The sequence below is a fragment of the Cucurbita moschata genome, unplaced genomic scaffold (assembly GCF_002738365.1).
Source record: "Cucurbita moschata cultivar Rifu unplaced genomic scaffold, Cmos_1.0 Cmo_Scf00040, whole genome shotgun sequence".
NCBI classification, from domain to species: Eukaryota; Viridiplantae; Streptophyta; class Magnoliopsida; order Cucurbitales; family Cucurbitaceae; genus Cucurbita; species Cucurbita moschata.
The window spans coordinates 1,317,328-1,339,787 of NW_019268556.1; the positions used below are offsets into that span (position 1 = coordinate 1,317,328).

General features: G+C 33.3%; 1 protein-coding gene across 1 annotated transcript; it reads left to right on the forward strand.

Moving 5' to 3' along the window:
• The first annotated feature begins 948 nt into the window (after nt 1-948).
• LOC111432670 (protein FAM186A-like) lies at nt 949-21,812 on the forward strand. The gene is made up of 2 exons (XM_023069594.1): nt 949-1,363; nt 21,557-21,812. The coding sequence occupies exons 1-2, from the start codon at nt 1,021-1,023 to the stop codon at nt 21,802-21,804; spliced, it is 591 nt and encodes a 196-aa protein (XP_022925362.1). The 5' UTR covers nt 949-1,020; the 3' UTR covers nt 21,805-21,812.
• Nucleotides 21,813-22,460: the final 648 nt, after the last annotated feature.

A 22,460-nucleotide genomic window follows, 5' to 3' on the forward strand; every position in this document is an offset into this window, starting at 1 on the left:
CAAATTATCTAAAATTAACCTTTATCATTTTAAGTTGAATTCAACGTTATTAACCTATGCGTAAACACAAATTGGATGTTGTTATTGACCTACACTCTTGAACTTGAGGGAGAGTATTAGAATATATTTTATATAGCTGTAATCACGATTTTTCTTTATTTTTAGGATCTGGTTAATAGTATATTTTATATAATCTTGTTTTTGAGGATTTGGATAGTAGAATATTTTCTTTATTTTTATGATTTAGTTTGTAGTTTGTATTCTATTTAAACTTTGTGAACGTTAATGAAAATTGGACTTTCAATCCCCCTTTTGGACTTTTTGATCCCACTTCTATTTCTCATTGTTAACATGGTATTAAAGCAACGAGTAACATCATGTTGATTTAATCTAAGTTTATAGGATTGAAAAAACTCATCATGAGTATAGATAAGTGTTCATATTCATCACTTGTAACAACCATACACTCAAACTTTCTTGATATACTACTGAGAAATTTTAGAACTTTTTGATTACCAATTTTTTCCTTCCCCATTTGATCTCAAGTTGTTGCTATAGCACTAATATATTTTTATTTTATTTTTTTATTTTTACATTTAATTTCTTTGATTTCTTTGATCATTTCGACATGAAAAAAAGTAGTCTTACAATATTTACCATATTCTCTTCTTGATAGGTGAATTAATGGAAAAATTAATGAAGTAATCAAAATAAAATCAAATGTAAATCTAAAGAGTAATTTTTAGACTTGAAAATTGAATAACATTAACTTACCTCACAATTTCATAGACCAAATTTATACTTTGAGACATTAGAAATGGAGTAGTCAAACATTCTATATTTGGAATACTATGAAACCCACAAAATATAAGAACCTCTCTAAATTTGGTGGTCTTTTCTCAATATAGTTTTTCCATAAAACTATATATAGAGCTTCACATTCACTCACACCTTTGCTATTACTACTCTTCATCCTTTTTGAAACGAGCTTGTAACCTTACAACTTGAAGACACTCCACAATGACCATGGGCAAAGGTTTCAATCTCTTTCACACCCTTTTCTTAGTTATTGCTTTGCAATGTTGTGTGAAAGTGGGTGCCACTTTTGGCGATGTCACCGGTGATGTGAATCTCGATCATCAATTTTCATTTCATGCTCTTGGATCACATGAAACACAAGCCCCAACAGTTGCACCAATTGGAAGTAGTACAGAAGTCCTAGTGGATGCACCAGTTGGAAGCATTGCTCAAACTCCGGAGGCTCTAATCCTGGAGGGTAAATCGATTGGAAGCATTGCTCAAACTCCGGAGGCTCTAACCCCGGAGGGTAAATCGGTTGGTAGCATTGCTCTAACTCCGGAGGGTGCACCAGTTGGAACTATTGCTAAAACCCCAACCATTACACCAATTGGAAGTAGCACGCAAGCGTGAGAGTAGCATTGCGGGGCATGAAGGTTTTTTTTTTCTTTTTTTGGCTAATTACAAAGTAAAATTTATGCCAAACTGAATCATTATTGTAGACAAATTCATTATTTCTATATATTTTTTCATAAATGGAATGATTTTCCTACATTTTTTTTCTCATATTTAATTTTCTATTCTATCATTAAAAATTATATACATGTTTCTTGACTTACTACAGTAGAAACATAAATGAGGTAGATTATTCGAGGATTGAAGTCAACCATAAAGATTGGTAGTACTAAAGTTTAAAAAATTAACCACTAAAATACCAATTCTAATGGAAAGATGAAAAACGACATTGAGGTAAGTTATTCTAATGGAAAGATGAAAAACGACATTGAGGTAAGTTATTCTAATGGAAAGATGAAAAACGACATTGAGGTAAGTTATTCTAATGGAAAGATGAAAAACGACATTGAGGTAAGTTATTTCTATGACAATAGTTTTTAGGACCAAAAGTTTTGGGTATTGATTAGTACATTTACGAATTTGTGAGTTCAAAAGAATATAATATTAAAAGATAGTTTGTTTGACTCCCAATCGAAAGGTTGTGTGTTTAATTCACATTTAATTCACATCTGATTCAAATAGGATTGGTCATTGTTTAATTTAGTAGGGTAACTTTAATTAAGCAAAGGAGAAAAAATCAAAGGTAAAAGTTTCTTGTTGCAGCGAAAAGAGGTCGAAAAATGACAGAATAAAGAAAAAGATGGTGTAAAGGATAAGAAAACAATTAAAGCAAATTGAGTAGGGAAGTTTTAGGAGTGTTCTTATACACATAAACTTTTCCATATATCTGTGTGCTTTGGTTGTCCCTTTGTGATCGAGATTTAGTTGGTTGAATAAATCAAAAGATGTTTGCAGTTTTGGTATGTGCTTTCTACGTTGTTCTCTATACTTTTTTCTTCACCTACATTTTTCTTTCATCGGTTCTCTACTTAAAATAAATCTTTTTTTTATTTTTTAAGTCATACCATATAGTCGATTTATTTTTTAACGTCATACCATATAGTCTGTTAATAATATTGTGCAATGTAACAGATACACAAGAAGATAAATATGTAAAAAAGGTGAGATGAAAATATTTAAACTCAATAGTTAAATTGATACGAACACGTAAACTTGTATTTAAATTATATGATAATATTATAAGAGAATCGAAGTAAATTTTTTTTAGTCATAGTTATAGTTAACAATAAGCGTTTTAGATTTTTTCCATTGTTCTTCATGTAAATACTGAGCACTCTATTTGTCAAAATACTCGATTCTCTCTTTTATTTCATTCCTCACCTCACTTTCTACCTTTACACTTTCTCCCTTTGGATTTTGGTTGTTTGCTCTAAACTAACGGGATGGACTAGTTTTATCATCAATTAATAATGATCCATTGCTCCGCATGAGTCAAGTTCTTGATAGAATGGGGCTTTTGAGATCTTGCATGAACGAGATTGTCGCTAAAGCCGACAGGAACGACGAGATGGCAGGCCATCCTAAGGCAATGCACGAATTAATGATTAGGGCCGAGGCCCTAGAAGACAAGGTCATAACTTCTAGTGGCTTCGAGCATAGAGATAGTTAGACGGGCTCGGGCTCTGTTGTATGAATGGAAGAACACGTAGAGGGCTTAGACAATGTCTAAAAAGCGACCATTCAGATGGTCTTAGAAATGTTTGAGGATTTGAGAGTAGCCCTTACCCTTGGAATTGTCAGGGCTAAAGTGGCTGATCTAAGCGCTGAATTAAACCTCACCATAAGAATGGAGGGGAACCAAACCCCAAATAGATATGTAGTACAATTTAATAAGATAAAGATACGAGAGCCTAAAGCCTTTTGTGGGGTTTGAGATGCCAAGGATTTAGAGAAACTTATTTTCAACCTCGAACAATACTTTCAAGCCACAAATATCGTGACAGAAGAAGCAAAGGTTATATTGGCAACAATGCATCTAGCTGACGATGCAAAGTTGTGGTGGAGCGCCAAGTACGCGAACATTCAAGATGGTCGATACACTGTGGACACTTGGAAGAGGTTAAAAGCAGTACTCCTCTCTTAATTCTTTCTAGAGAATGTCGAGATAATCGCAATATCTAAGAACAAATCAAAAGTCTAGAATAGTTTTTCGAACGCCCTTGAGCATTTCTTATAAACAAACTCAAGTGAAATTCAAACTCAAAACTACAGTCTTAGAGCAAATTTTGATCTTCTCTCAAGAATCCTAAACTCCCCCTCTCTTCCTTTTCATTTTTCTTGCTTACAAGACCCCTAATTACTAGTTACTTTGACAGATTTTTCAAAATTTTTACTATTTAAAATATTTTTCTTAAGCTGGTGAGTTTTTTTTTTTTAATCATTTTTTTCTTCTACCTCAAAATTTGACATCTAAGATCCTTAATCAAAAGGAAGAAGTTTAACTTAAGAAAAAATCATGTATTTAATTTCTTGTGGGGGCTCGATTGTTACAATGTCAAGCTTAACCTTTCAAGATTATTCCCTACATGTATTGCCCTACATGTATTGCTTGAGAAAAGCTGGGTAAGGCTACTTACATATTCTTTCATGTCCAGGAGTCAATTCTTAAAATGCGTACAATTTCTCAAGGTCCCTTTAATGAACTATGATTTCACTAACTATCAAATAAGTCTATAAGAATCTATCTAAAAGATGACTAACTTTAAGTGAAAATAAAATGTTGTTCAAGAAAAAAAAAAATCATTCAATACAAAGGACAACCAAGTCATTGTCTTCTACCTATACAATGGAGAACACGTATGCAACTCTGACTCTGATAGCCTAAAACTTGATTTTGTGAGCTAGATTCAGTAACTGTCTCTAGATAGTTCCTTATAAATATTTGTAAAGAATTTGATTTCATCTAATGAGAGTATGTAAGAGGAAGAATTTCTTGATTTACCAAATGAATTCTATAATTTAGGATTTTTCCTTAATTTTAGGATTAAGTTAAAAGTATATTTGATATATTTTATCATACTTTAAGGATTTGGATAGTAGAATATTTTCTCTTGTTTTTAGAATTTAGTTGGTAGTTTGTATTTAAATTGGACTTTCTATCTCACTTAATGACTTTGGATCCCACTCTTATTTCTCATTCTTAACTTGGTATCAATCAGAGCTTCTCATTCTTAACATTGTATCAAAGCAAAGAAGAACAGAAGAAAAGTGATAAAGATTAGAATCTTAACATTGTAGTAAGAAGAAGGAGAAGAAGAACAGAAGAAAAGTGATAGAGATTAGAACAGAAGACGATAGATGAATTGGGATCACTTTCCACAGATGTATAATCATTTTAACCTCACATCTAAAAAGTTTTAATTTCTAGTCTCTATAGCCATTGTTACTGATTGAGCACAATCAATATCTCTATAGCCATTGTCTTTGGTTGAGCATAATCAATATTTGGTCACCCTCCTAATCTCAACCTGAATAACATTTATGCACGGACCAAGAAGTGATCGAAGGATATTCACTTTGTTTCAATCAAATTAAATGAGACAAATTACCAATCCTGGAGTAAATCATTGCATTCTATTGCTGGATTTTGTATCTTCTTGATAAATTTAACTATTTCTTGGAATTCTAAAAAGCAAACCGATGTGTTAAGATCATCAGGGTTTTGCATCTTAAGAGTAACAAGTATTGTAAATTGGTTTTTGCAAAAAGGGAAGATTCTTTTTGGTATAGGTAATAATAAGGCTTGGAGTGGTGGCAACCAAATGAGTTATGGACTTGGAGATCTTGTGACAAGGTGGAAATTGTAAATTGTCATACGTTTTTTTTATTTAATTTAGTTATTAATTCTCATCAATTTATAACATTGATTAAATAAGAGTATTATTAATTTGGTTATAAATCTTGCCACCATTTTAATATTAATCTTTATTTAATTCCATAACTTTTGATGATTCAAACAATTGTCCCTATATAATGGGATTGTCTAGGAGGTTGTTGATATAGGAATTTGATATCGGAATTCATTTCTTAAGTGACATTTTGGTGAGAGTCTTTTTTAGTGTAAGAGTGAGGTATTTACTTGTAACACTTTGATTATTAGTGATTGTTTGCTACTCGTGAATGTAGGAAAATTTCTTCTCTCCGAACCATGTAAATATCTTGGTGTCTCTTTGTGTAATTCCGTTCATTGTGGTTATGAGTACATTCGTTCCGTTTTCGCTACAATAATCGGTATCATATTTTTGTGGTTGTAGCATTTGACGCACAACCAGTGGTATCAGAGCCTGATTGTGGTATTTGGGGTATTGTGAAAGTTTTGACCTCATCGACTACTAGACGTGCTCACAATCGTGCTTATTTTTCTTGAAAATCAATTTTCAAGAATTGTGTTTTTCTACCTTCATCCAGATTACTTATTACAAATGGCAGAGCCATCTGGAATTAAATCACGACGTGGATCAAGAATTTTGAGTTATAATCTCGAAGTAGAGAAATTTGATGGAACCAATAATTTTAGTGTTTGGCAAGGCAAAGTTAGCAATTTGTTGGTCATGCAAGATCTTGATGCTTCTCTCTGAGAGGAGATGCGTGAAGACATGACAGATGCCGAATGAAAGAAATTAAATCGACAAGCTTGTGAAATTATTCGATCTTGTCTGGATAAGGATCATAAATATCCATTTATGAAGGTGACCATGGTGAAAGAACTATGGGACAAGCTTGAGGCGAACTATATGCAGAAGAGTGTGAAAAATAGACTATATGTGAAGAAGAAACTCTTCTGTTTTGATTATAAGAAAGGTATCCCAATGGTCGAGCATTTGGATGATTTTAACAAAATCATCACTGATTTGCTCAATCTTGATGTTATAATTAATGAGGAAGACAAGACATTATTACTATTGAATTTTTTGCCAGAATCTACCAGTTTTTAGTAACCACCCTACTACATGGAATCATTGATCTTGAATTCGAAGATGTTTCAAATGTCTTGATGAATAATGAGGTGCGAAAGAAGGACAAGGAGGCATATCAAGATTCTAGCTCAAATGTTCTCACTGCTCGTGGAAGGACTTCTACTTGGAAAAAGAACGAATGTGGAAAGTCCCAATCAAAGTCGAGAGGTGGATCTGAAAATTGGAGAAAGCTTGATAAAAATGAGTGTGCATATTGTCGACAGAAAGACCATTGAAAAATTGACCGATCTTAAAAGAGAAGGGGTTGAAGTCCAATGTGGTTAGAGATGATGACACTGATACAAATAATGCCTTGACGATTTCCTTATCAGTCAGCCAAATCAGTGAATGGATTCTTGATTCTGGATGCTCCTATCATATGTGTTCCAATAGAGAGATGTTCTTGAATTTTAAAGAGTTCAATGGGGGAGTTGTCTATATGGGCAATGATAGTACTTACAATATGACGGGAATCGGCTCAGTACAAATCAAGACGTTTGATGGGATATACGAAAACTCAATGATGTGAGGTATGTCCCTGATTTGAAGAAAAATTTGATCTTCCTTGGTGTTTTGGATGCGAGTGGTTATCGTATCATTTTGAAAGGAGGGAATTTGAAAGTAGCTCGTGGAGCTTTGGTGGTAATTAAAGGGACTAAAAGAGGTAGCATATACTACCTCAACGGAACCACAATAATTGGGCATGCTGCTATGGCAAGTTCGAAAGAACAAGACATATCAAAATTATGGCACATGCGACATCCAGACATTGGTGAACCAAGGAGTCCTTAAGGGTGCCACAACTGGTAAAATTGATTTAGGTGAACATTGTGTATTTGGTAAACAAAAAAATGTGAAATTTGGTAATGCTATACACCAACAAAGGGCATCTTGGATTATGTTCACACTGATGTATGGGGTCCCACGAAGAATGTCTCATTGGGAGGAAAGAGGTGGTTTCTCACCTTTATTGATAATTACTCGAGGATAGTTTGGATGTATCCCATGAGGCACAAAAATGAGGTTCTCCAAATTTTCCAAGAGTGGAAGAAAATGGTAGCGAATCAGACGGACAGGAAAATAAAAAAACTGAGATCAGAAAACGGTGGAAAATATACTTATGATCCATTCCTTAAAGTACGCTGAGATAAAGGGATCGTTCGACACTTCACTATTCCTGGTAAGCCACAACAAAATGAAGTTGCTGAGAGAATGAACCAGACATTCATAGAGAAAGTTCGATGCATATTGTCTCAAGCAGGATTGAGTAAGACATTTTGGGCTGAGGCTCTCAGTTATGCAGTTCACTTGGTGAATTGTTTACCTATTTTTGGAAATGGTTGAAAAACTCCGCTTGAAGTATGGTCAGGTACTCCTGTTAGTGATTATGATAAATTGCATGTGTTTGGTTGTCCTGCTTATTATCATGTGACAGACTCAAATCTTGATCCTAGATTTAAAAAAGCCAAGCTTGTGGGCTTTAGCAAAGGCGTGAAGGGCTATAGGTTATGGTGTCCAGAAAAAGATTGTTAATAGTCGAGATGTGACAATCGATGAGTCTGGAATGTTTTTGCAGAAAATTGAAAATAATGAAAAGGGATCGAAGCAGATGGAGAAGGTGGTGTTCTCTCCTGATATGGTTGCTCCTACTGAAGAACCTATTGAGCAGGTAGATAATAACTCTAATGTCTTAGAACAGGTGGAGCAAAGCCTTGTAAATGAAAGAGTGAAGAAACCTGAGTTCATCGCCAGGAATAGACCACGAAGAAAAATTCGAAAACCTGCATGGTTTGATGATACAATAGCATATGCTTTCTCGTGTTCCCAACCACTACAAAGATGCTATTTAGAGCCCAGATAGATTACACTGCAAGAGGCTATGAATCAGGAGATAGAATCATTGCAAATAAATCAAACTTCCTATTTGGTACAACTTTTTAGTATAGGTAGTAATAAGGCTTGAAGTGGTGGTAACAAATTATGGACTTAGATCTTATGACAAGATGGAGATGGTAGTAAATTGTAAGTTTTTTTTTATTATTTAATTTAGTTATTTACTCTCATCAATTTATAAAGATTGATTAAATAAGAATATTATTAATTTAGTTATTAATCTTGTAACTTTCCGTAGAACTTTCCGTAGAACTTTCCGTAGAACTTTCCGTAGACTTTCGATAGAACTTTCCGTAGAACTTTCGATAGAACTTTCCGTAGAACCCCTTAAGATTTAATTAGGAATTGATTATCCATTTTTTTTCCTGGTCAATAAAAAAAAAATGACTAAATCCATTTCCAATAATGATCTTTGGGTTTCGATTACCAAGGAATAGAGACTTCATGGGAACAATTATTTATTTCTATTTCAGCAATCCCAAAGTTTCTTTTTTTTTCCTTAAAAAAAAATATTTCCATTTAAATATTAATCCTTATTTAATTTCATAAAGTTTTGATGATTCAAACTGTCTCTATCTAATGGGCTTGTATAGGAGGTTGTTGATATGGGTGTTCATTTCTTGAGTGACATTTTGGTGAGAGTCTTTTGTAGTGTAAGAGGGAGTATTCACTTGTAACCCTTTATTATTAGTGATTGTTTGCTACCTGTGGATGTAGGAAAATTTCTTCTCTCCGAACCACGTAAATATCTTGGTGTCTCTTTGTGTAATTCCATTCATTGTGGTTGTGAATACATTCGTTCCATTTTCGTTACAACAATCGATATCATTTGTGGTTGTAGCATTTGGAGCACAACAACAATAATTTGTTCGAAGTCTGAAAAAGCAAGCCAGTGTTTCTGTGAAATTCATTTATTTATTTGAATTCTAAAAAGCAAACTAGTGTCAGATCTACTTGTTTAGAGTTTACTTAACAAGGACAACCATTTAATTTTTTGAAAAACAAGTTGGATGTTATTGACCAACACTCTCCAACTCTCTACAACTAGAGACACTCCCCAACCTAAGGGGGAGTAAAGACAAGTTGGGTGTTATTAACCTACACGTAGATACAAGTTGGGTGTTATTAACCTACACGTAAAGACAAGTTGGGTATTATTAACGTACAGTCTAGATGGGTGTTATTGACCTAAACTCTAGATAGGTGTTATTGACCGACCCTCTAGAACTTGGAAGGAGAGTATTGGAATATATTTTATATACTCCCTAACTAGTTAGGGTTTTTCCTAATTTTCAAAATTCTGTTAATAGTATATCTCATTTATTTCATCTCATTTTTAGGATTTAGATAATACAATATTTTTTCTAATGGTTAGGATTTAGTTCTGGACTTTCTATCCTATTTCTCATTTTTAATGTGGTATTAGATCTTCTCATGGTATTAGAGCCTCTCATTCTTAACACATCCACTAGAAGTAACATCATCTTGATTTAATCTAAGCTAATTCGTCATGCTCCAAGGGTAGATAAGTGTTGGTATTCATCACTTGCAACAACCATGCGCTCAAACATTCTTGGTATACTATTGAGAAATTTTTAAACTTTTTTATTACCAATTTCTTCCCCATTTGATCTCAAGTTGTTGCTATATCACGAAAAAATATATATATATATACTTCTTACATTTGATTTTTTTGATCATTTCGATGGAGTAAAATTCAAACATGAAAAGTTGTAGGCTTACCATATTTATCATATTCTCTTCTTGATAGAAAAATTAATGAAATAATAAAAAATAAAATCAAATATAAATCTAAACGTTAATTTATTAGACTTGAAAATTAAAGAACATTAACTTACCAAACAATTTCATAGGCCAAATTTATAGTTGGAGAAATTAGAATGAAGTAGTAGAGAATACTCTAAAACCCACAACATATAAGAGGCTCTCTAAATTTGGGGGTCTTTTCTCCCTATAGTTTTTCATAAAACTATATATACCGTTTCACCTTCTTAGAAAAAATCAAGCAACTACACCTTTGCCATTGCTACTCTTCATCATTTGTGAAAAGAGCTTGCAACCTTACAACTTAAAAGACACTCTATAATGGCCATGGACAAAGGTTTCAAACTCTTTCACACTCTTTTCTAATGTTGTGCGAAAGTGGATGTCACTTTTGACGATGTTATCGGTGTTGTGAATCTCGGTCATCAATTTTCATTTCGTGCTCTTAGATCACATGAATCACAAGCTCCAACAGTTGCACCAATTGGAAGTAACACAGAAGTCTGAGTGAATTCACCATTTGAAAGCATTGCTCAAACTCCGGAGGCTCTAACCTCGAAGGGAACATCGGTTTGAAACATTGCTCTAACTCTAGAAGGTTCACGAGTTGGAAACATTGCTTAAACCCAACCATCATTGGAAGTAGCACACAATAATGAGATTAGCATTACATAGAGGTTTTTTTTTTTTTTTTTTTTTTTTTTTTTTTTTTTTTTTTTTTTTTTTTTTTTTTTNTTGAGGGCTCGTCGGAGAAACTGAACACTCGCCGACGTTTGTCCGAAATCTCTTTCTCTCGCTCGAAATTTTTCTCTCTTTTCTCCCTTTGCAGGCGTTCTGAAGATGCTGGGCTGAGGGTGGGCGCGTTGTGGCCATCGTTTCGCGTGGGTTCCGCGAAACACGGCGGTCGCCGGAAAACTCGCGGGTTTTCCGGCGATTGGGTTTTTTTTTTTTTTTTTTTTTTTTTTTTCCTATTAATAGAGTAAAACCTAAGCCCGAGACAAATTCATTATTTCTATATATATTTTCATAAATGGAATGATTTTCCTACATTTTTTTTCTCATATTTAATTTTCTATTTTAATTTATGGACTCTATTCTATCATTAAAAATTATATATACATTACTTGACTTACTACCATAGAAACATAAATGATGTAGATTATTTAAGGATCAAGTCAACCATAAATATTTGTAGTACTATAGTCTAAAAAATGATATGGAGGAAAATCTCAATACTTAGAATGAGCAATTATGAGCATGTCCATGTTTTGAGTTGTTGTATTAATGACAATACTTTTTAGGACCAAGGTTTTGGGAATTGATTAGTACAGTTAGGAATTTGTGAGTTCAAAATAATATAATATTAAATGACTTACAATTTGTATCATTATTAGATTGTGGTATAATAGTAGGCCGTTTGATTCACATTAAGTTGTGTGTTTGATTCACATCAGATTCAAATAGGATTGGTCATTGTTTAAAACTGTTCTTTGTAATAGTGTGTCACTTATTTCTTCGCCTACATTTTTCTTTTGTCCATTTTCTACTTGAAATAAATTTTTTTTTTTTTTAACGGTCCGTTCTCTACTCGAAACTCAAAATATATATATATATATTTTTTTTTTTTTTAACGATACCATATAGTCATATTTTGCAACGTGACACATAAAAATGAAGATAAGTATGTAAAAAGGTGAAGATATTTATTTAAATTCAATAGTTAAATTGATACGAACGAGTTCATGCCTAAACTTATATTTAAATTATTTGATAATATTATAAGAGAACACAAGTAAATTTTGCCTAAACTTATATTTAAATTATTTGATAATGTTACAAGAGAACACATGTAAATTTTTTTGACGTTATAGTTAACCATAAGTGTTTTAGATTTTTTTTTAGTTCTAGTAAAAAGAACATTATAGAAAATTATTCTTCATTTAAATACTCGAGCACTCTATTTGTCAAAAATACTCTATTCTCTCTTTTATTTCATTCCTCATCACACTTTCTACCTTTGGATTTTGGTCGTTTGCTCTAAACTAATGGGATGGACTAGTTTTATGATCAATTAATAATGATCAATTACTCGGCATGAGTGAAGTTCCTAATAGAATGGGGCTTTTGAAATCTCGCATGAATGAGATTGTCGCTAAAGCAGACAGGAATGACGAGATGGCAGGCCACCTTGAGTCAATGCCTGTTCGCGAGTTAATGATTAGGGTTGAGGCCCTAGAAGACAAGATCATAACTTCTGGTGGCTTCGAGCGTAGAAATAGCTAGACGGGCTCCGTTGTCAGAATGGAAGAACACGTAGAGGGCTTAGACAATGTCCAAAAAGCGATCATTCACATGGTCTCAGAAATGTCTAAGGATTTGAGAGTAGCCCTTGGTATTGTCAGGGCTAAAGTTGCAGATCTAAGCGCTAGATTAAACCTCACCATAAGAGTGGAGGGGGAACCCATCACCAAATAGGTGTGTAGTACAATTTAATAAGATAAAGATCCAAGAGCCTAAGCCCTTTTGTGGGGTTTGAGATGCCAAGGATCTACAAAACTTTATTTTCAACCTCGAACAATATTTTCGAGCCACAAGTATCGTGGCAGAAGAAGTGAAGGTTACATTGGCAACAATGCATCTAGCTGACGATGCAAAGTTGTGGTGGAGTGCCAAGTACACGAACATTCAAGATGGTTGATATAGTGAGGACACTTGAAAGAGCTTAAAACCAAAACTCCACTCTCAGTTCTTCCTAACAAACATTCAAGATGGTTGATATAGTGGGGACACTTGGAAGAGCTTAAAACTAAAACTCCGCTCTCAGTTCTTCCTAGAGAATGTCGAGATAATCTCAAGAAGGAAGTTAAGAGAGTTGAGGCATACTAGCAATATCTAAGAACAAATCAAAAGTCTAGAATAGTTTTTCCAATGCTCTTGAGCATTTCTTATAAACAAACTCCAGTGAAATTCGAACTCCAAACTACGGATTGAATTGAATTGTGAGTAAGTGCTTACGAGACCCCTAATTAGTAGGTGCGTATGAGACCTCTAAGTTGACTATGATAGATTTTCAAAAAAATTTACTATTTTGTTTTATATTTTTCTTTAACTTCATGAGCTTTTTTAATCCTTCTTTTCTTCTACCTCATCTTGAAATTTGACATATAAGTTCCTTAATAAAATGGAAGAAGTCTGACTTAAAAGAAAAAATCGTGTATTTAATTTCTTGTCCGGGCTCGATTGTTACTCTATCAAACTTAACCTTGTAGGGTTATTCCCCATATGTATTGCTTGAGAAAAGCCGCTATTTACCTATTCTTTCATGTCCAGGAGCCTAGTTTAAGTTCTTAAAATGCTTAAAATTCCTCATATATTCTCGTGAAAGTACCTTTAATGAACTATGATTTCACAACCATCAATAAATCTATAAGAATCGATCAAAAAAATGATCAACTTAAGTAAAAATTAAAGGTGGTTCAAAAAAAAAAAATAGTTCATTCAATAGAATGGACAACCCCGTCATTGTCTTCTACCTATAAATGAAGAACACGTGTGCAACTCTTACTCTGATAGCCTAAAACTTGATTTTGTGAGCTCGATTCAGGAGCTATCTCTAGATAGTTCCTTATAAACATTCGTAAAGAATTTGATTTCATCTCATGAGAGTATGTAAAGAGGAAGAATTTCTTGAATTACCGGCGTTACATCCTATTGAAATATATTTTATATAGTCTGTAACCTGTTAGGATTTTTCCTTATTTTTAAGATTTGGTTAATAGTATATTTGATATATTTTATTTTGTTTTAAAAATTTGGATAGTAGAATACTTTCTCTTGTTTTTAGAATTTAGTTTGTATTGTGTATTCAAAATTGAACTTTCAATCTCACTTATGAACTTTCCATCCACTTCTATTTCCCATTTTTAACATAGTATTAGAGCAACGGAAGAAGAACAAAAGAACAGTAATAGAGATTAGAACATATAGATTGTTAGTGAAAGAGGGATTGATTGAATGAGTGAAAGAAGGATTGATTGATTGATTGATTGAATGATTGAATGATTGATGAGATGATTAAATTTTGAAGAGCAAAAATGCTCTATGTATACACAACAAATAGAGAGAGATATCTAGAAAATCTACTTAAAAATCTACAGAAAATCTGTAACAAACCAGTAAACAAATCAAAATAAAATCTAATCAAATAAAAAACTAAATTAAATAAAAAACTAGATCTAACTACTAACGGAGATTTAATTAGATACTAACTGACAGCAATCTAAACAAATACGTGATCTTTAACACTTCTCCTTGTTTAGATGCTGTAAACTCCAAGTTTTTTCTAAACACCCATCTTGCTCCAATTATTTTTCTGTTTAGAGGTCGATCAACCAACTCCCAGATTTTGTTTTTCTCGATCACTGAGAGCTCCTCCTCTGACAGGTGCATCATCAACCAAAACATCTTGTCGTTCATCTTCAGACCATTCTAGTCGTTTATCTTTAGACTCTTCTAACATGCAAACTTCAAATGATGTGAGGACCTTCCCATCTTTTGTTGAAATTCGACTTTGCAAGTACACAACAATGTTTGCTGCTTTTCCCCAAAAACGTTTTGGAAGATCCTTCTTCTGAAGCATGCGTCTCGTCATCTCCATTATGAATCTATTCCTCCTTTCACTGACGTCATTCTGTTGAGAAGTGTATGGTGCTGTCAATTGATGTTCAATTCAAGCCTTTTCACAATACCTGTTAAAAGTTTCTAAAGTGTACTCCTTGCTATTATCTGACCTTATAGTCTGAATCAAGCAATCTCACCTTGTTGGCGATGCTGAGAAGTCTGTCAGAGTACTCTTTTACCGACTCTGACTCCTTCATCTTCTGTAACTCGAAATCCCTGATCAAATTCAGGACTTTCATTCCACGAATCCTCTCATTTCCTTCATATTCAGCTTTGAGATAATCCCAGATTTCTTTTGCTGTTTTGAGGTTCATTATTCGCATGAAGATTATTTCAGATACAGCGGAAAATAGGCAAGCTTTTGCCTTTGATTTCCTTGTCTTCTTTTCCTTCTGTAATTTGATTTGTGCTACAGTAGGATTTGCTGGAAGCGGAGGGACCTCGTAATCCTCTTCTATTGCTTCCCAAAGATCCAAGGCCTCAAAATAAGTCTCCATACGAACTGCCCACATTTGATAATTGTCTCCATCGAAGACTGGTGGTGCAACAGCTGAAAAACTTGATTCTCCCATTTTAATCTCACAGATCCCTTAAGAAGATAGCTCTGATACCAATCGTTAGTGAAAGAGGGATTGATTGAATGAGTGAAAGAAGGATTGATTGAATGAGTGAAAGAAGGATTGATTGATTGAATGATTGAATGATTGAATGATTGATGAGATGATTAAATTTTGAAGAGCAAAAATGCTCTATATATACACAACGAATAGAGAGAGATATCTAGAAAATCTATCTAAAATCTGCAGAAAATCTGGTAACAAACCAGTAAACAAATCAAAATAAAATCTAATCAAATCAAAAACTAAATTAAATAAAAAACTAGATCTAACTCCTAACGGAAATTTAATTAGATACTAACTGACCGCAATCTAAACAAATACGTGATCTTTAACATAGATGAATTGGGATCACCTTCCATAGGTATATAATCATTTTAAGTTAGTTTTAATTTATGGTCTCTATAGCCATGGTTCATGATTGATTAGGACAAAATAAATCATTTATGCATGAACCAAGAAAATGATCAAGCAAATTAAATGGGGCCAATTACCAACCCTGAGTAAATCATTCCAGTTTATTGCGAGTTTTGCATCTTCATGGTAAATTTAATTATTTTTTGACAGTCTAAAAACCAAACTAATATGTCGGGTTTTGCATCTTTCTCGAAAATTCAATAATTTCTTGGAAGTCTAAAAAGCAAACCAATGTATTAAGATCATCTCGGTTTTGCATCTTACTAGTAAATTCAATTATTTGTTAGAAGTCTGGAAAAGCAAACCAGTGTTTTTTTTGCATGTTTGTGTGAAATTCATTTATTTACTGGAAGTCTAAAAAGCAAACCAGCGTTTTTAAATCATCAGCAAATACTTGTTTAGAGTTAACTTAACAGAGACAACAATTTGATTTTCTGAAAGACAAGTTGGATGTTATTTACCTACCCTCTCCAATTCTCTACAACTTGTTGGGTGTTATTTACCTACCCTCTCCAGCTCTCTACAACTTGTGACACTCCCCAACTTGAAGGAGAGTAAAGACAAGTTAGGTGTTATTAACCTGCACGTAAAGACAAGTTGGGTGTTATTGACCTACACTCTCAATTTCGATGGAGAGTATTGAAATATATTTTATATAGCCCTAACCAGTTAGGATTTTTTTTAGTTATTTTCACTATTTGGTTAATAGTATATTTTGTATATTTTATTTTATTTTCAAGATTTAGATAGTATTTTCTTCTTTATTTTCACCCTTTGGTTAATAGTATATTTAGTATATTTTATCTTATTTTCACCATTTAGATAGTAGAATATTTTCTTTTATTTTTAGGATTTAGTTTGTAGTTTGTATTCTATTTAAAAGTTGTAAATATTTATGAAAGTTGGACTTTCATTGACTTTCAATCCACTCCTGTTTCTACTTTCAATCTACTTATGTTTCTCATTCTTAACATGGTATTAGAGCTTCTCATTCTTAACACATCCACGAGAGTAACATCATGTTGATTTAATCTAAGCTTATGGGATTGAAAAAATTCTATCATGGTGTTTGTATCCATCACTTGCAACAACCATACGTTCAAACTTTCTTGATAACCATTGAGAAATTTTTAACCTTTTTGATTACCAATTTCTTCCCCATTTGATCTCAAGTTGTTGCTATAGCACGAATATATATATATATTTCTTACATTTGATTTCTTTGATTTCTTTGATTTCTTTGATCATCTTGATGGAGTAGAACTCAAACATGAAAATTTGTAGTGTTACAATATTTACATATTCTCTTCTTGATAGGTGAATTAATGGAAAAATTAATGAAATGATCAAAATAAAATCAAATGTAAATCTAAAGAGTAATTTATTAGGTAGAGTATCTTAGGTATTTAGTTTAAATATTTTTTTAGATTTGTTTACCATGTTAGTTTCTATTTATAGTTATTTGTATATGTATAAAATAGAAGTTCAATATTCAATAATATTATCACTTCAAACTTTCATTGTTTATGTTTGTGGCTTAGTTATGTCAAAACCTAACAATTGCTATCAGAGCAACAATTTTTGAGTGATCAAATAGAGAGAGTATGAGTGAAGACAAAACTTTAACGAAGATCCCTCACTTCGATGGTCACTATGATCATCGGAGTGAGCTGATGGAAAACTTGCTTAGACCAAAAGGTCTATGGAGTGTGGTGGAGATTGGTTCTAGAGGAAAGAACAATGTTGATTGAGGCACAAAAGGGCCACCTTGATGATGCTAGACTCAAAGGTCACCAAGTAAAACATTACCTCTTTTAGGAAATTGATCGTACTCTCTTTGAACAAATCTTGGATCATCGCACATCCAAGATTGTTTGGGACTCAAACGAAAATTTGGTGGAAATCAAAAAGTGAAGAAATCTCTTCTTAGTGCATTAAGGAGAGAATTTGAGATCCTAGAGATGAAGAATGATGAAAGTATCATAGATTATTCTGCAAGAGTGATGATCATCTCCAACAAGATGAGAATCAATGGAGAAAATATGCTAGACAAGAAAATTGTAGAAAAATTTATGCGTACCCTGACTAAAAAATTGACTTATGTTGTAGTATCCATTGAGGAATCCAAAGATACTGATAACATGTCCATTGAAAAATTACAAAGTTCATTAGCGGTGCTTGAACAAAATTTTTGAAGATCCAGCATTAATGGAGAGGAGCAAAATTTTGAAAATCCAACATTAATGGAGAGGAGCAAGTTCTAAAAGTCGAAGGACAAACGGAAATAAGTAATAGAAGAAGAGGAACTTACCGGAGCAGAGGACGTGAAAGAGGAAGAGCAACTTTCAACAAAGCAACTGTTGAATATTATAGGTATCATGACTTGGGTCATTTTCAATATGAATGTCCAAAGATGAATAAGGAATTGAATTATGCAGAGCTAGAAGAAGAGGATGAAATGTGGTTAATGGCTCATATGGAAAGACATGAAGCAAAAAGGAGTGATGCTTGGTTCTTAGATTCTGGTTGCTCAAACCATATGTGTGCAAGTGAAGACATGTTTTCAAGCTTAGATAAGAAATGGGTAAATGGAGAAGTGAAAGGCCTGCCGAAAATTGTATCTCCAAACACCACCTGTGAGGCATGTATGAAAGGCAAGCAACATCGAACTCCATTTTAAAAAATGGGTAAATGGAGAGTAACGGAAAAATTAGACGGGGAAAAAACATTGAAATTAGTAAGAATACAGCCGAAGGAGGAGAAATCACAGAGGAAACGGCTGAACCGGTTGCTGAAATAATTGAACAAGTTGCTGAAAATGAAGAAGGGGAAATCACAGAAGAAACGACTGAATCGGTTGCTGAAATAATTGAACCAATTGCTAAAAACAATTTTCTAGTAACTGTTGCACTAGATTTGACAATAAGGGAGGGGAGAAATCGACATCCACCTGTATAGTTAGCAGATAATAATTCCAGTAAAGGCTTATCTGAAGAGGACGAAGAAAATATGGCATGATTTCAGATCGTGTGAATTTTGAGGAAGTTGTCAAAAGCCCAAAATGGAGATTGGGTGTGGATTAAGAAATCAAATCTATTGCAAAAAATCAAACATGGAATCGGGTGGTTTTAACAACAGGAGCAAAAGAAAGTAGGAGTGAAATGGATTTATAAAACCAAGCTAAATGAGTTTGTTGAAGTTGATAAATACACAGAAATATTGGTTGTAAAATGCTACACACAAGAGCACGGAATTGATTATATGGAAGTGTACGCACCTGTGGCCATAATGGATATTGTGAGAATGATCATTGCTTTTGCCGTCCAAAAAGGTTGGAAACTCTATCAGTTAGATGTCAAATCAGTTTTTTTATATGGTGAGTTAGAACAAATATTTTTGTTGAACAACCAAAAGGTTACGAGAAAAAGAGAAGTGAGGAGATAGTGTACAAACTTCAAAAGGCTCTCTACAAATTAAAACAAGCACCTAGAACTTGGTTTAGTTGAGAATCCTACTTCATCAAGGAAGGATTCAAAAGCAGTTTCAGTTAGCAAACACTCTTCATCAAGAGGAAGGGAGGTAAAATTCTTATTGTAAGCATTTATGTTGATGATTTTTTATTTACTGGAGACGATGAAGAATTATTGGAGGAGTTTAAAGGTTCCATAAAAAAAGAGTTTGATATGACTGACTTAGGTCAGATGAGATCTTTTCTTGGAATAGAGGTAATACAAAGATTAGATGGTATTTTTATATCTCAAGTATGCTGCTGAAATTTTAAATTGATTTGGCATAGAAAATTACAATTTTGTTTGTAATCCCATTGTTCCAAGACAGAAAATTGACAAAGATGAAAATGGTGTAAAAGTAGATGTAACTTTGTATAAATAAATAGTGGGAAATCTGATGTATCTCATAGCTACCCGTCTTGATCTCATGTTTGTTGTAAGTTTGATTAGTCATTTTATGGCATGTCCAATACAACAACATTTTGCAGCAAAGGGTTTTAAGGTACTTGAAAGGTACGGTAGATTATGGTATATTTTATAGAAAGGGAGAAGTTAGTGATTTAAATGGATTTACTGATAGTGACTATGTTGGAGACATGGAAGATAGCAAAGAGTACTTCAAGCTATGTGTTTATGTTGAGTAGAGGAGCAGTGGCTTGGTCTTCTCATAAGCAACCAATAGTCACCTTACCAACCACAAAAACTGAATTTGTTGCTACTAGTGCCGGTGCATGTCAAGCTGTTTGGATGAAGAGGATACTCAAAGAGATCGGTCGCTCTCAAGTAGAAGGAACAAAGCTAATGTATGATAATACAATTAAGCTATCCAAAAATTCAGTTCTACGTGGATGTTCCAAACACATAAGAATAAAATTTCACTTTCTTAGAGATCTTACAAAAGAAAGAATTATTAATTTATTATTTTGTGATACCCGAAATCAGCTTGCTGATTTGTTGACAAAGCCTCTAAAATTATTGAATTTGGTGTGTAAGTTTTTCTAACTGAACTAATTCTGGACAAAGAATAATACGTCAAGGGAGGGATGGTTAGAAGAATTTAATTAGCTCAAAATAATTAGAATATTTTTTAGGTATTTAGTTTAAATATTATTTTTAGATTTGTGGTTAGTTTTTATTTATGGTTATTTGTAGAGCAAAGTTAAAAAGTATTTAATAATATTATCACTTCATACAACTGAATATATAGCCATAATTTAGGATTTTTCCTTATTTATAGGATTTGGTTAATAGTATATTTGATAAATTTATTTTATTTTCACCATTTGGGTAGAATATTTTCTCTTATTTCTAGGATTCAATTGATAGTTTGTATTCTCTTATTTAGTTAACATTAATGAAAATTGTACTTACAATCTCACTTCTTGACTTTCGATCCCACTTCTCATTCTTAATATGGTATTAGAGCTTAGCTTCCATTGATTTAATCTAAGCTTACCAGATTGAAAAAACTCATCATGCTATCGAGTGTAGACAAGTGTTCTTATTCATCACTTGCAACAACAATACGCTCAAACTTTCTTGATATACTATTGAGAAATTTTTAAACTTTTTGATTACCAATTTCTTCCCCATTTAATCTCAAGTTGTTGATATAGCATGAATATGATTTGTTTTTTCTATGATTTCTTTGATCTATCTCGATGGAGTAAAATTCAAACCTGAAAAGTTTGTCTTACAATATTTACCATATTCTCTTCTTGATAGGTGAATTAATGGAAAAATTAATGAAATGATCAAATGTATATCAAATGTAAATCTAAAAGAGTAATTTATTATACTTGAAAATTGAATAGCGGAAATTTATAGTATGAGAAATTAGAAAGGAAATAGTCAAACATTTTATGCTTGGAATACTCTGAACCCCACACAATATAAGAGCCTCTCCAAATTTGGTGGTCTTTTCCCAATATAGTTTCTCCATAAAATTATATATAGTGCTTCACTTTCTTAGAAAAATTCAAGCACTCACACCTTAGCCATTGCTAATCTTCATCAGTTGTGAAACGAGCTTGTAACCTTACAATTTGAAGACGCTCGACAATGGCCATAGGCAAAGGTTTCAAGCTCTTTCACACCCTTTTCTTAGTGATTGCTTGGCAATGTTGTGTGAAAGTGGGTGCCACTTTTGGCGATGTCACTGGTGTTGTGAATCTCGATAATCAATTTTCATTTCGTGCTCTTGGATCACATGAAACACAAGCCCCAACAGTTGCACCAATTGGAAGTAGTACAGAAGTCCTAGTGGGTGCATCGGTTGGAAGCATTGCTCAAACCCCCGAGGGTGCATCGGTTGGAAGCATTGCTCAAACCCCCGAGGGTGCATCGATTGGAAGCATTGCTCAAACCCCCGAGGGTGCATCGGTTGGAAGCATTGCTCAAACCCCCGAGGGTGCATCGGTTGGAAGCATTGCTCAAACCCCCGAGGGTGCATCGGTTGGAAGCATTGCTCAAACCCCAACCATTGCATCACTTGGAAGTAGCACACAAGCGTGAGAGTAGCATTGTTGGGCATCGAGGTTTTTCTTGGCTATTAACAAAGTAAAACCTAAACCAAACAGACAAATTCATTATTTCTATATATTTTTTCATAAATTGACTGATTTTCCTTTTTTTTTTCTCATATTTAATTTTTTATTTTAATTTATGAACTCAATTCTATCCTTAAAAATTATTTACATGTTTACTTGACTTACTACCATAGGAACATAAATGATGTAGATCATTCAAGAATTGAAGTCAACTACTATACTATAGTCTAAAACATTAACTAGTAAAATACCAATTCTAATGGAAAGATGAAAAATGATATTGAGGAAGCCTCAATATTTAGAATAAGCGATTAATGACAACGACCAAAAGTTTTCGGTTATTGATCAGTACATTTACAAATTTGTGAGTCGAAAAAAATATAATATTAAAAGATTTTTACAAATTATATCATTATTGGATTTGTGGCACAATAGTAGTCCGTTTGAATGATTCACATCGGATTCAAATAGGACCGTCGCTATTTTAACGTTTTTGGTGTAGAGTCTCAAATTTAGGATCTTCTGCTGCACGGATTTCTTGAGAAACGAAGTCATAGGCACGTAGGTTAAGGGCCAGACCAACTACTCCAAGAGTACTCATCTATAAACTAGTTACTGGTA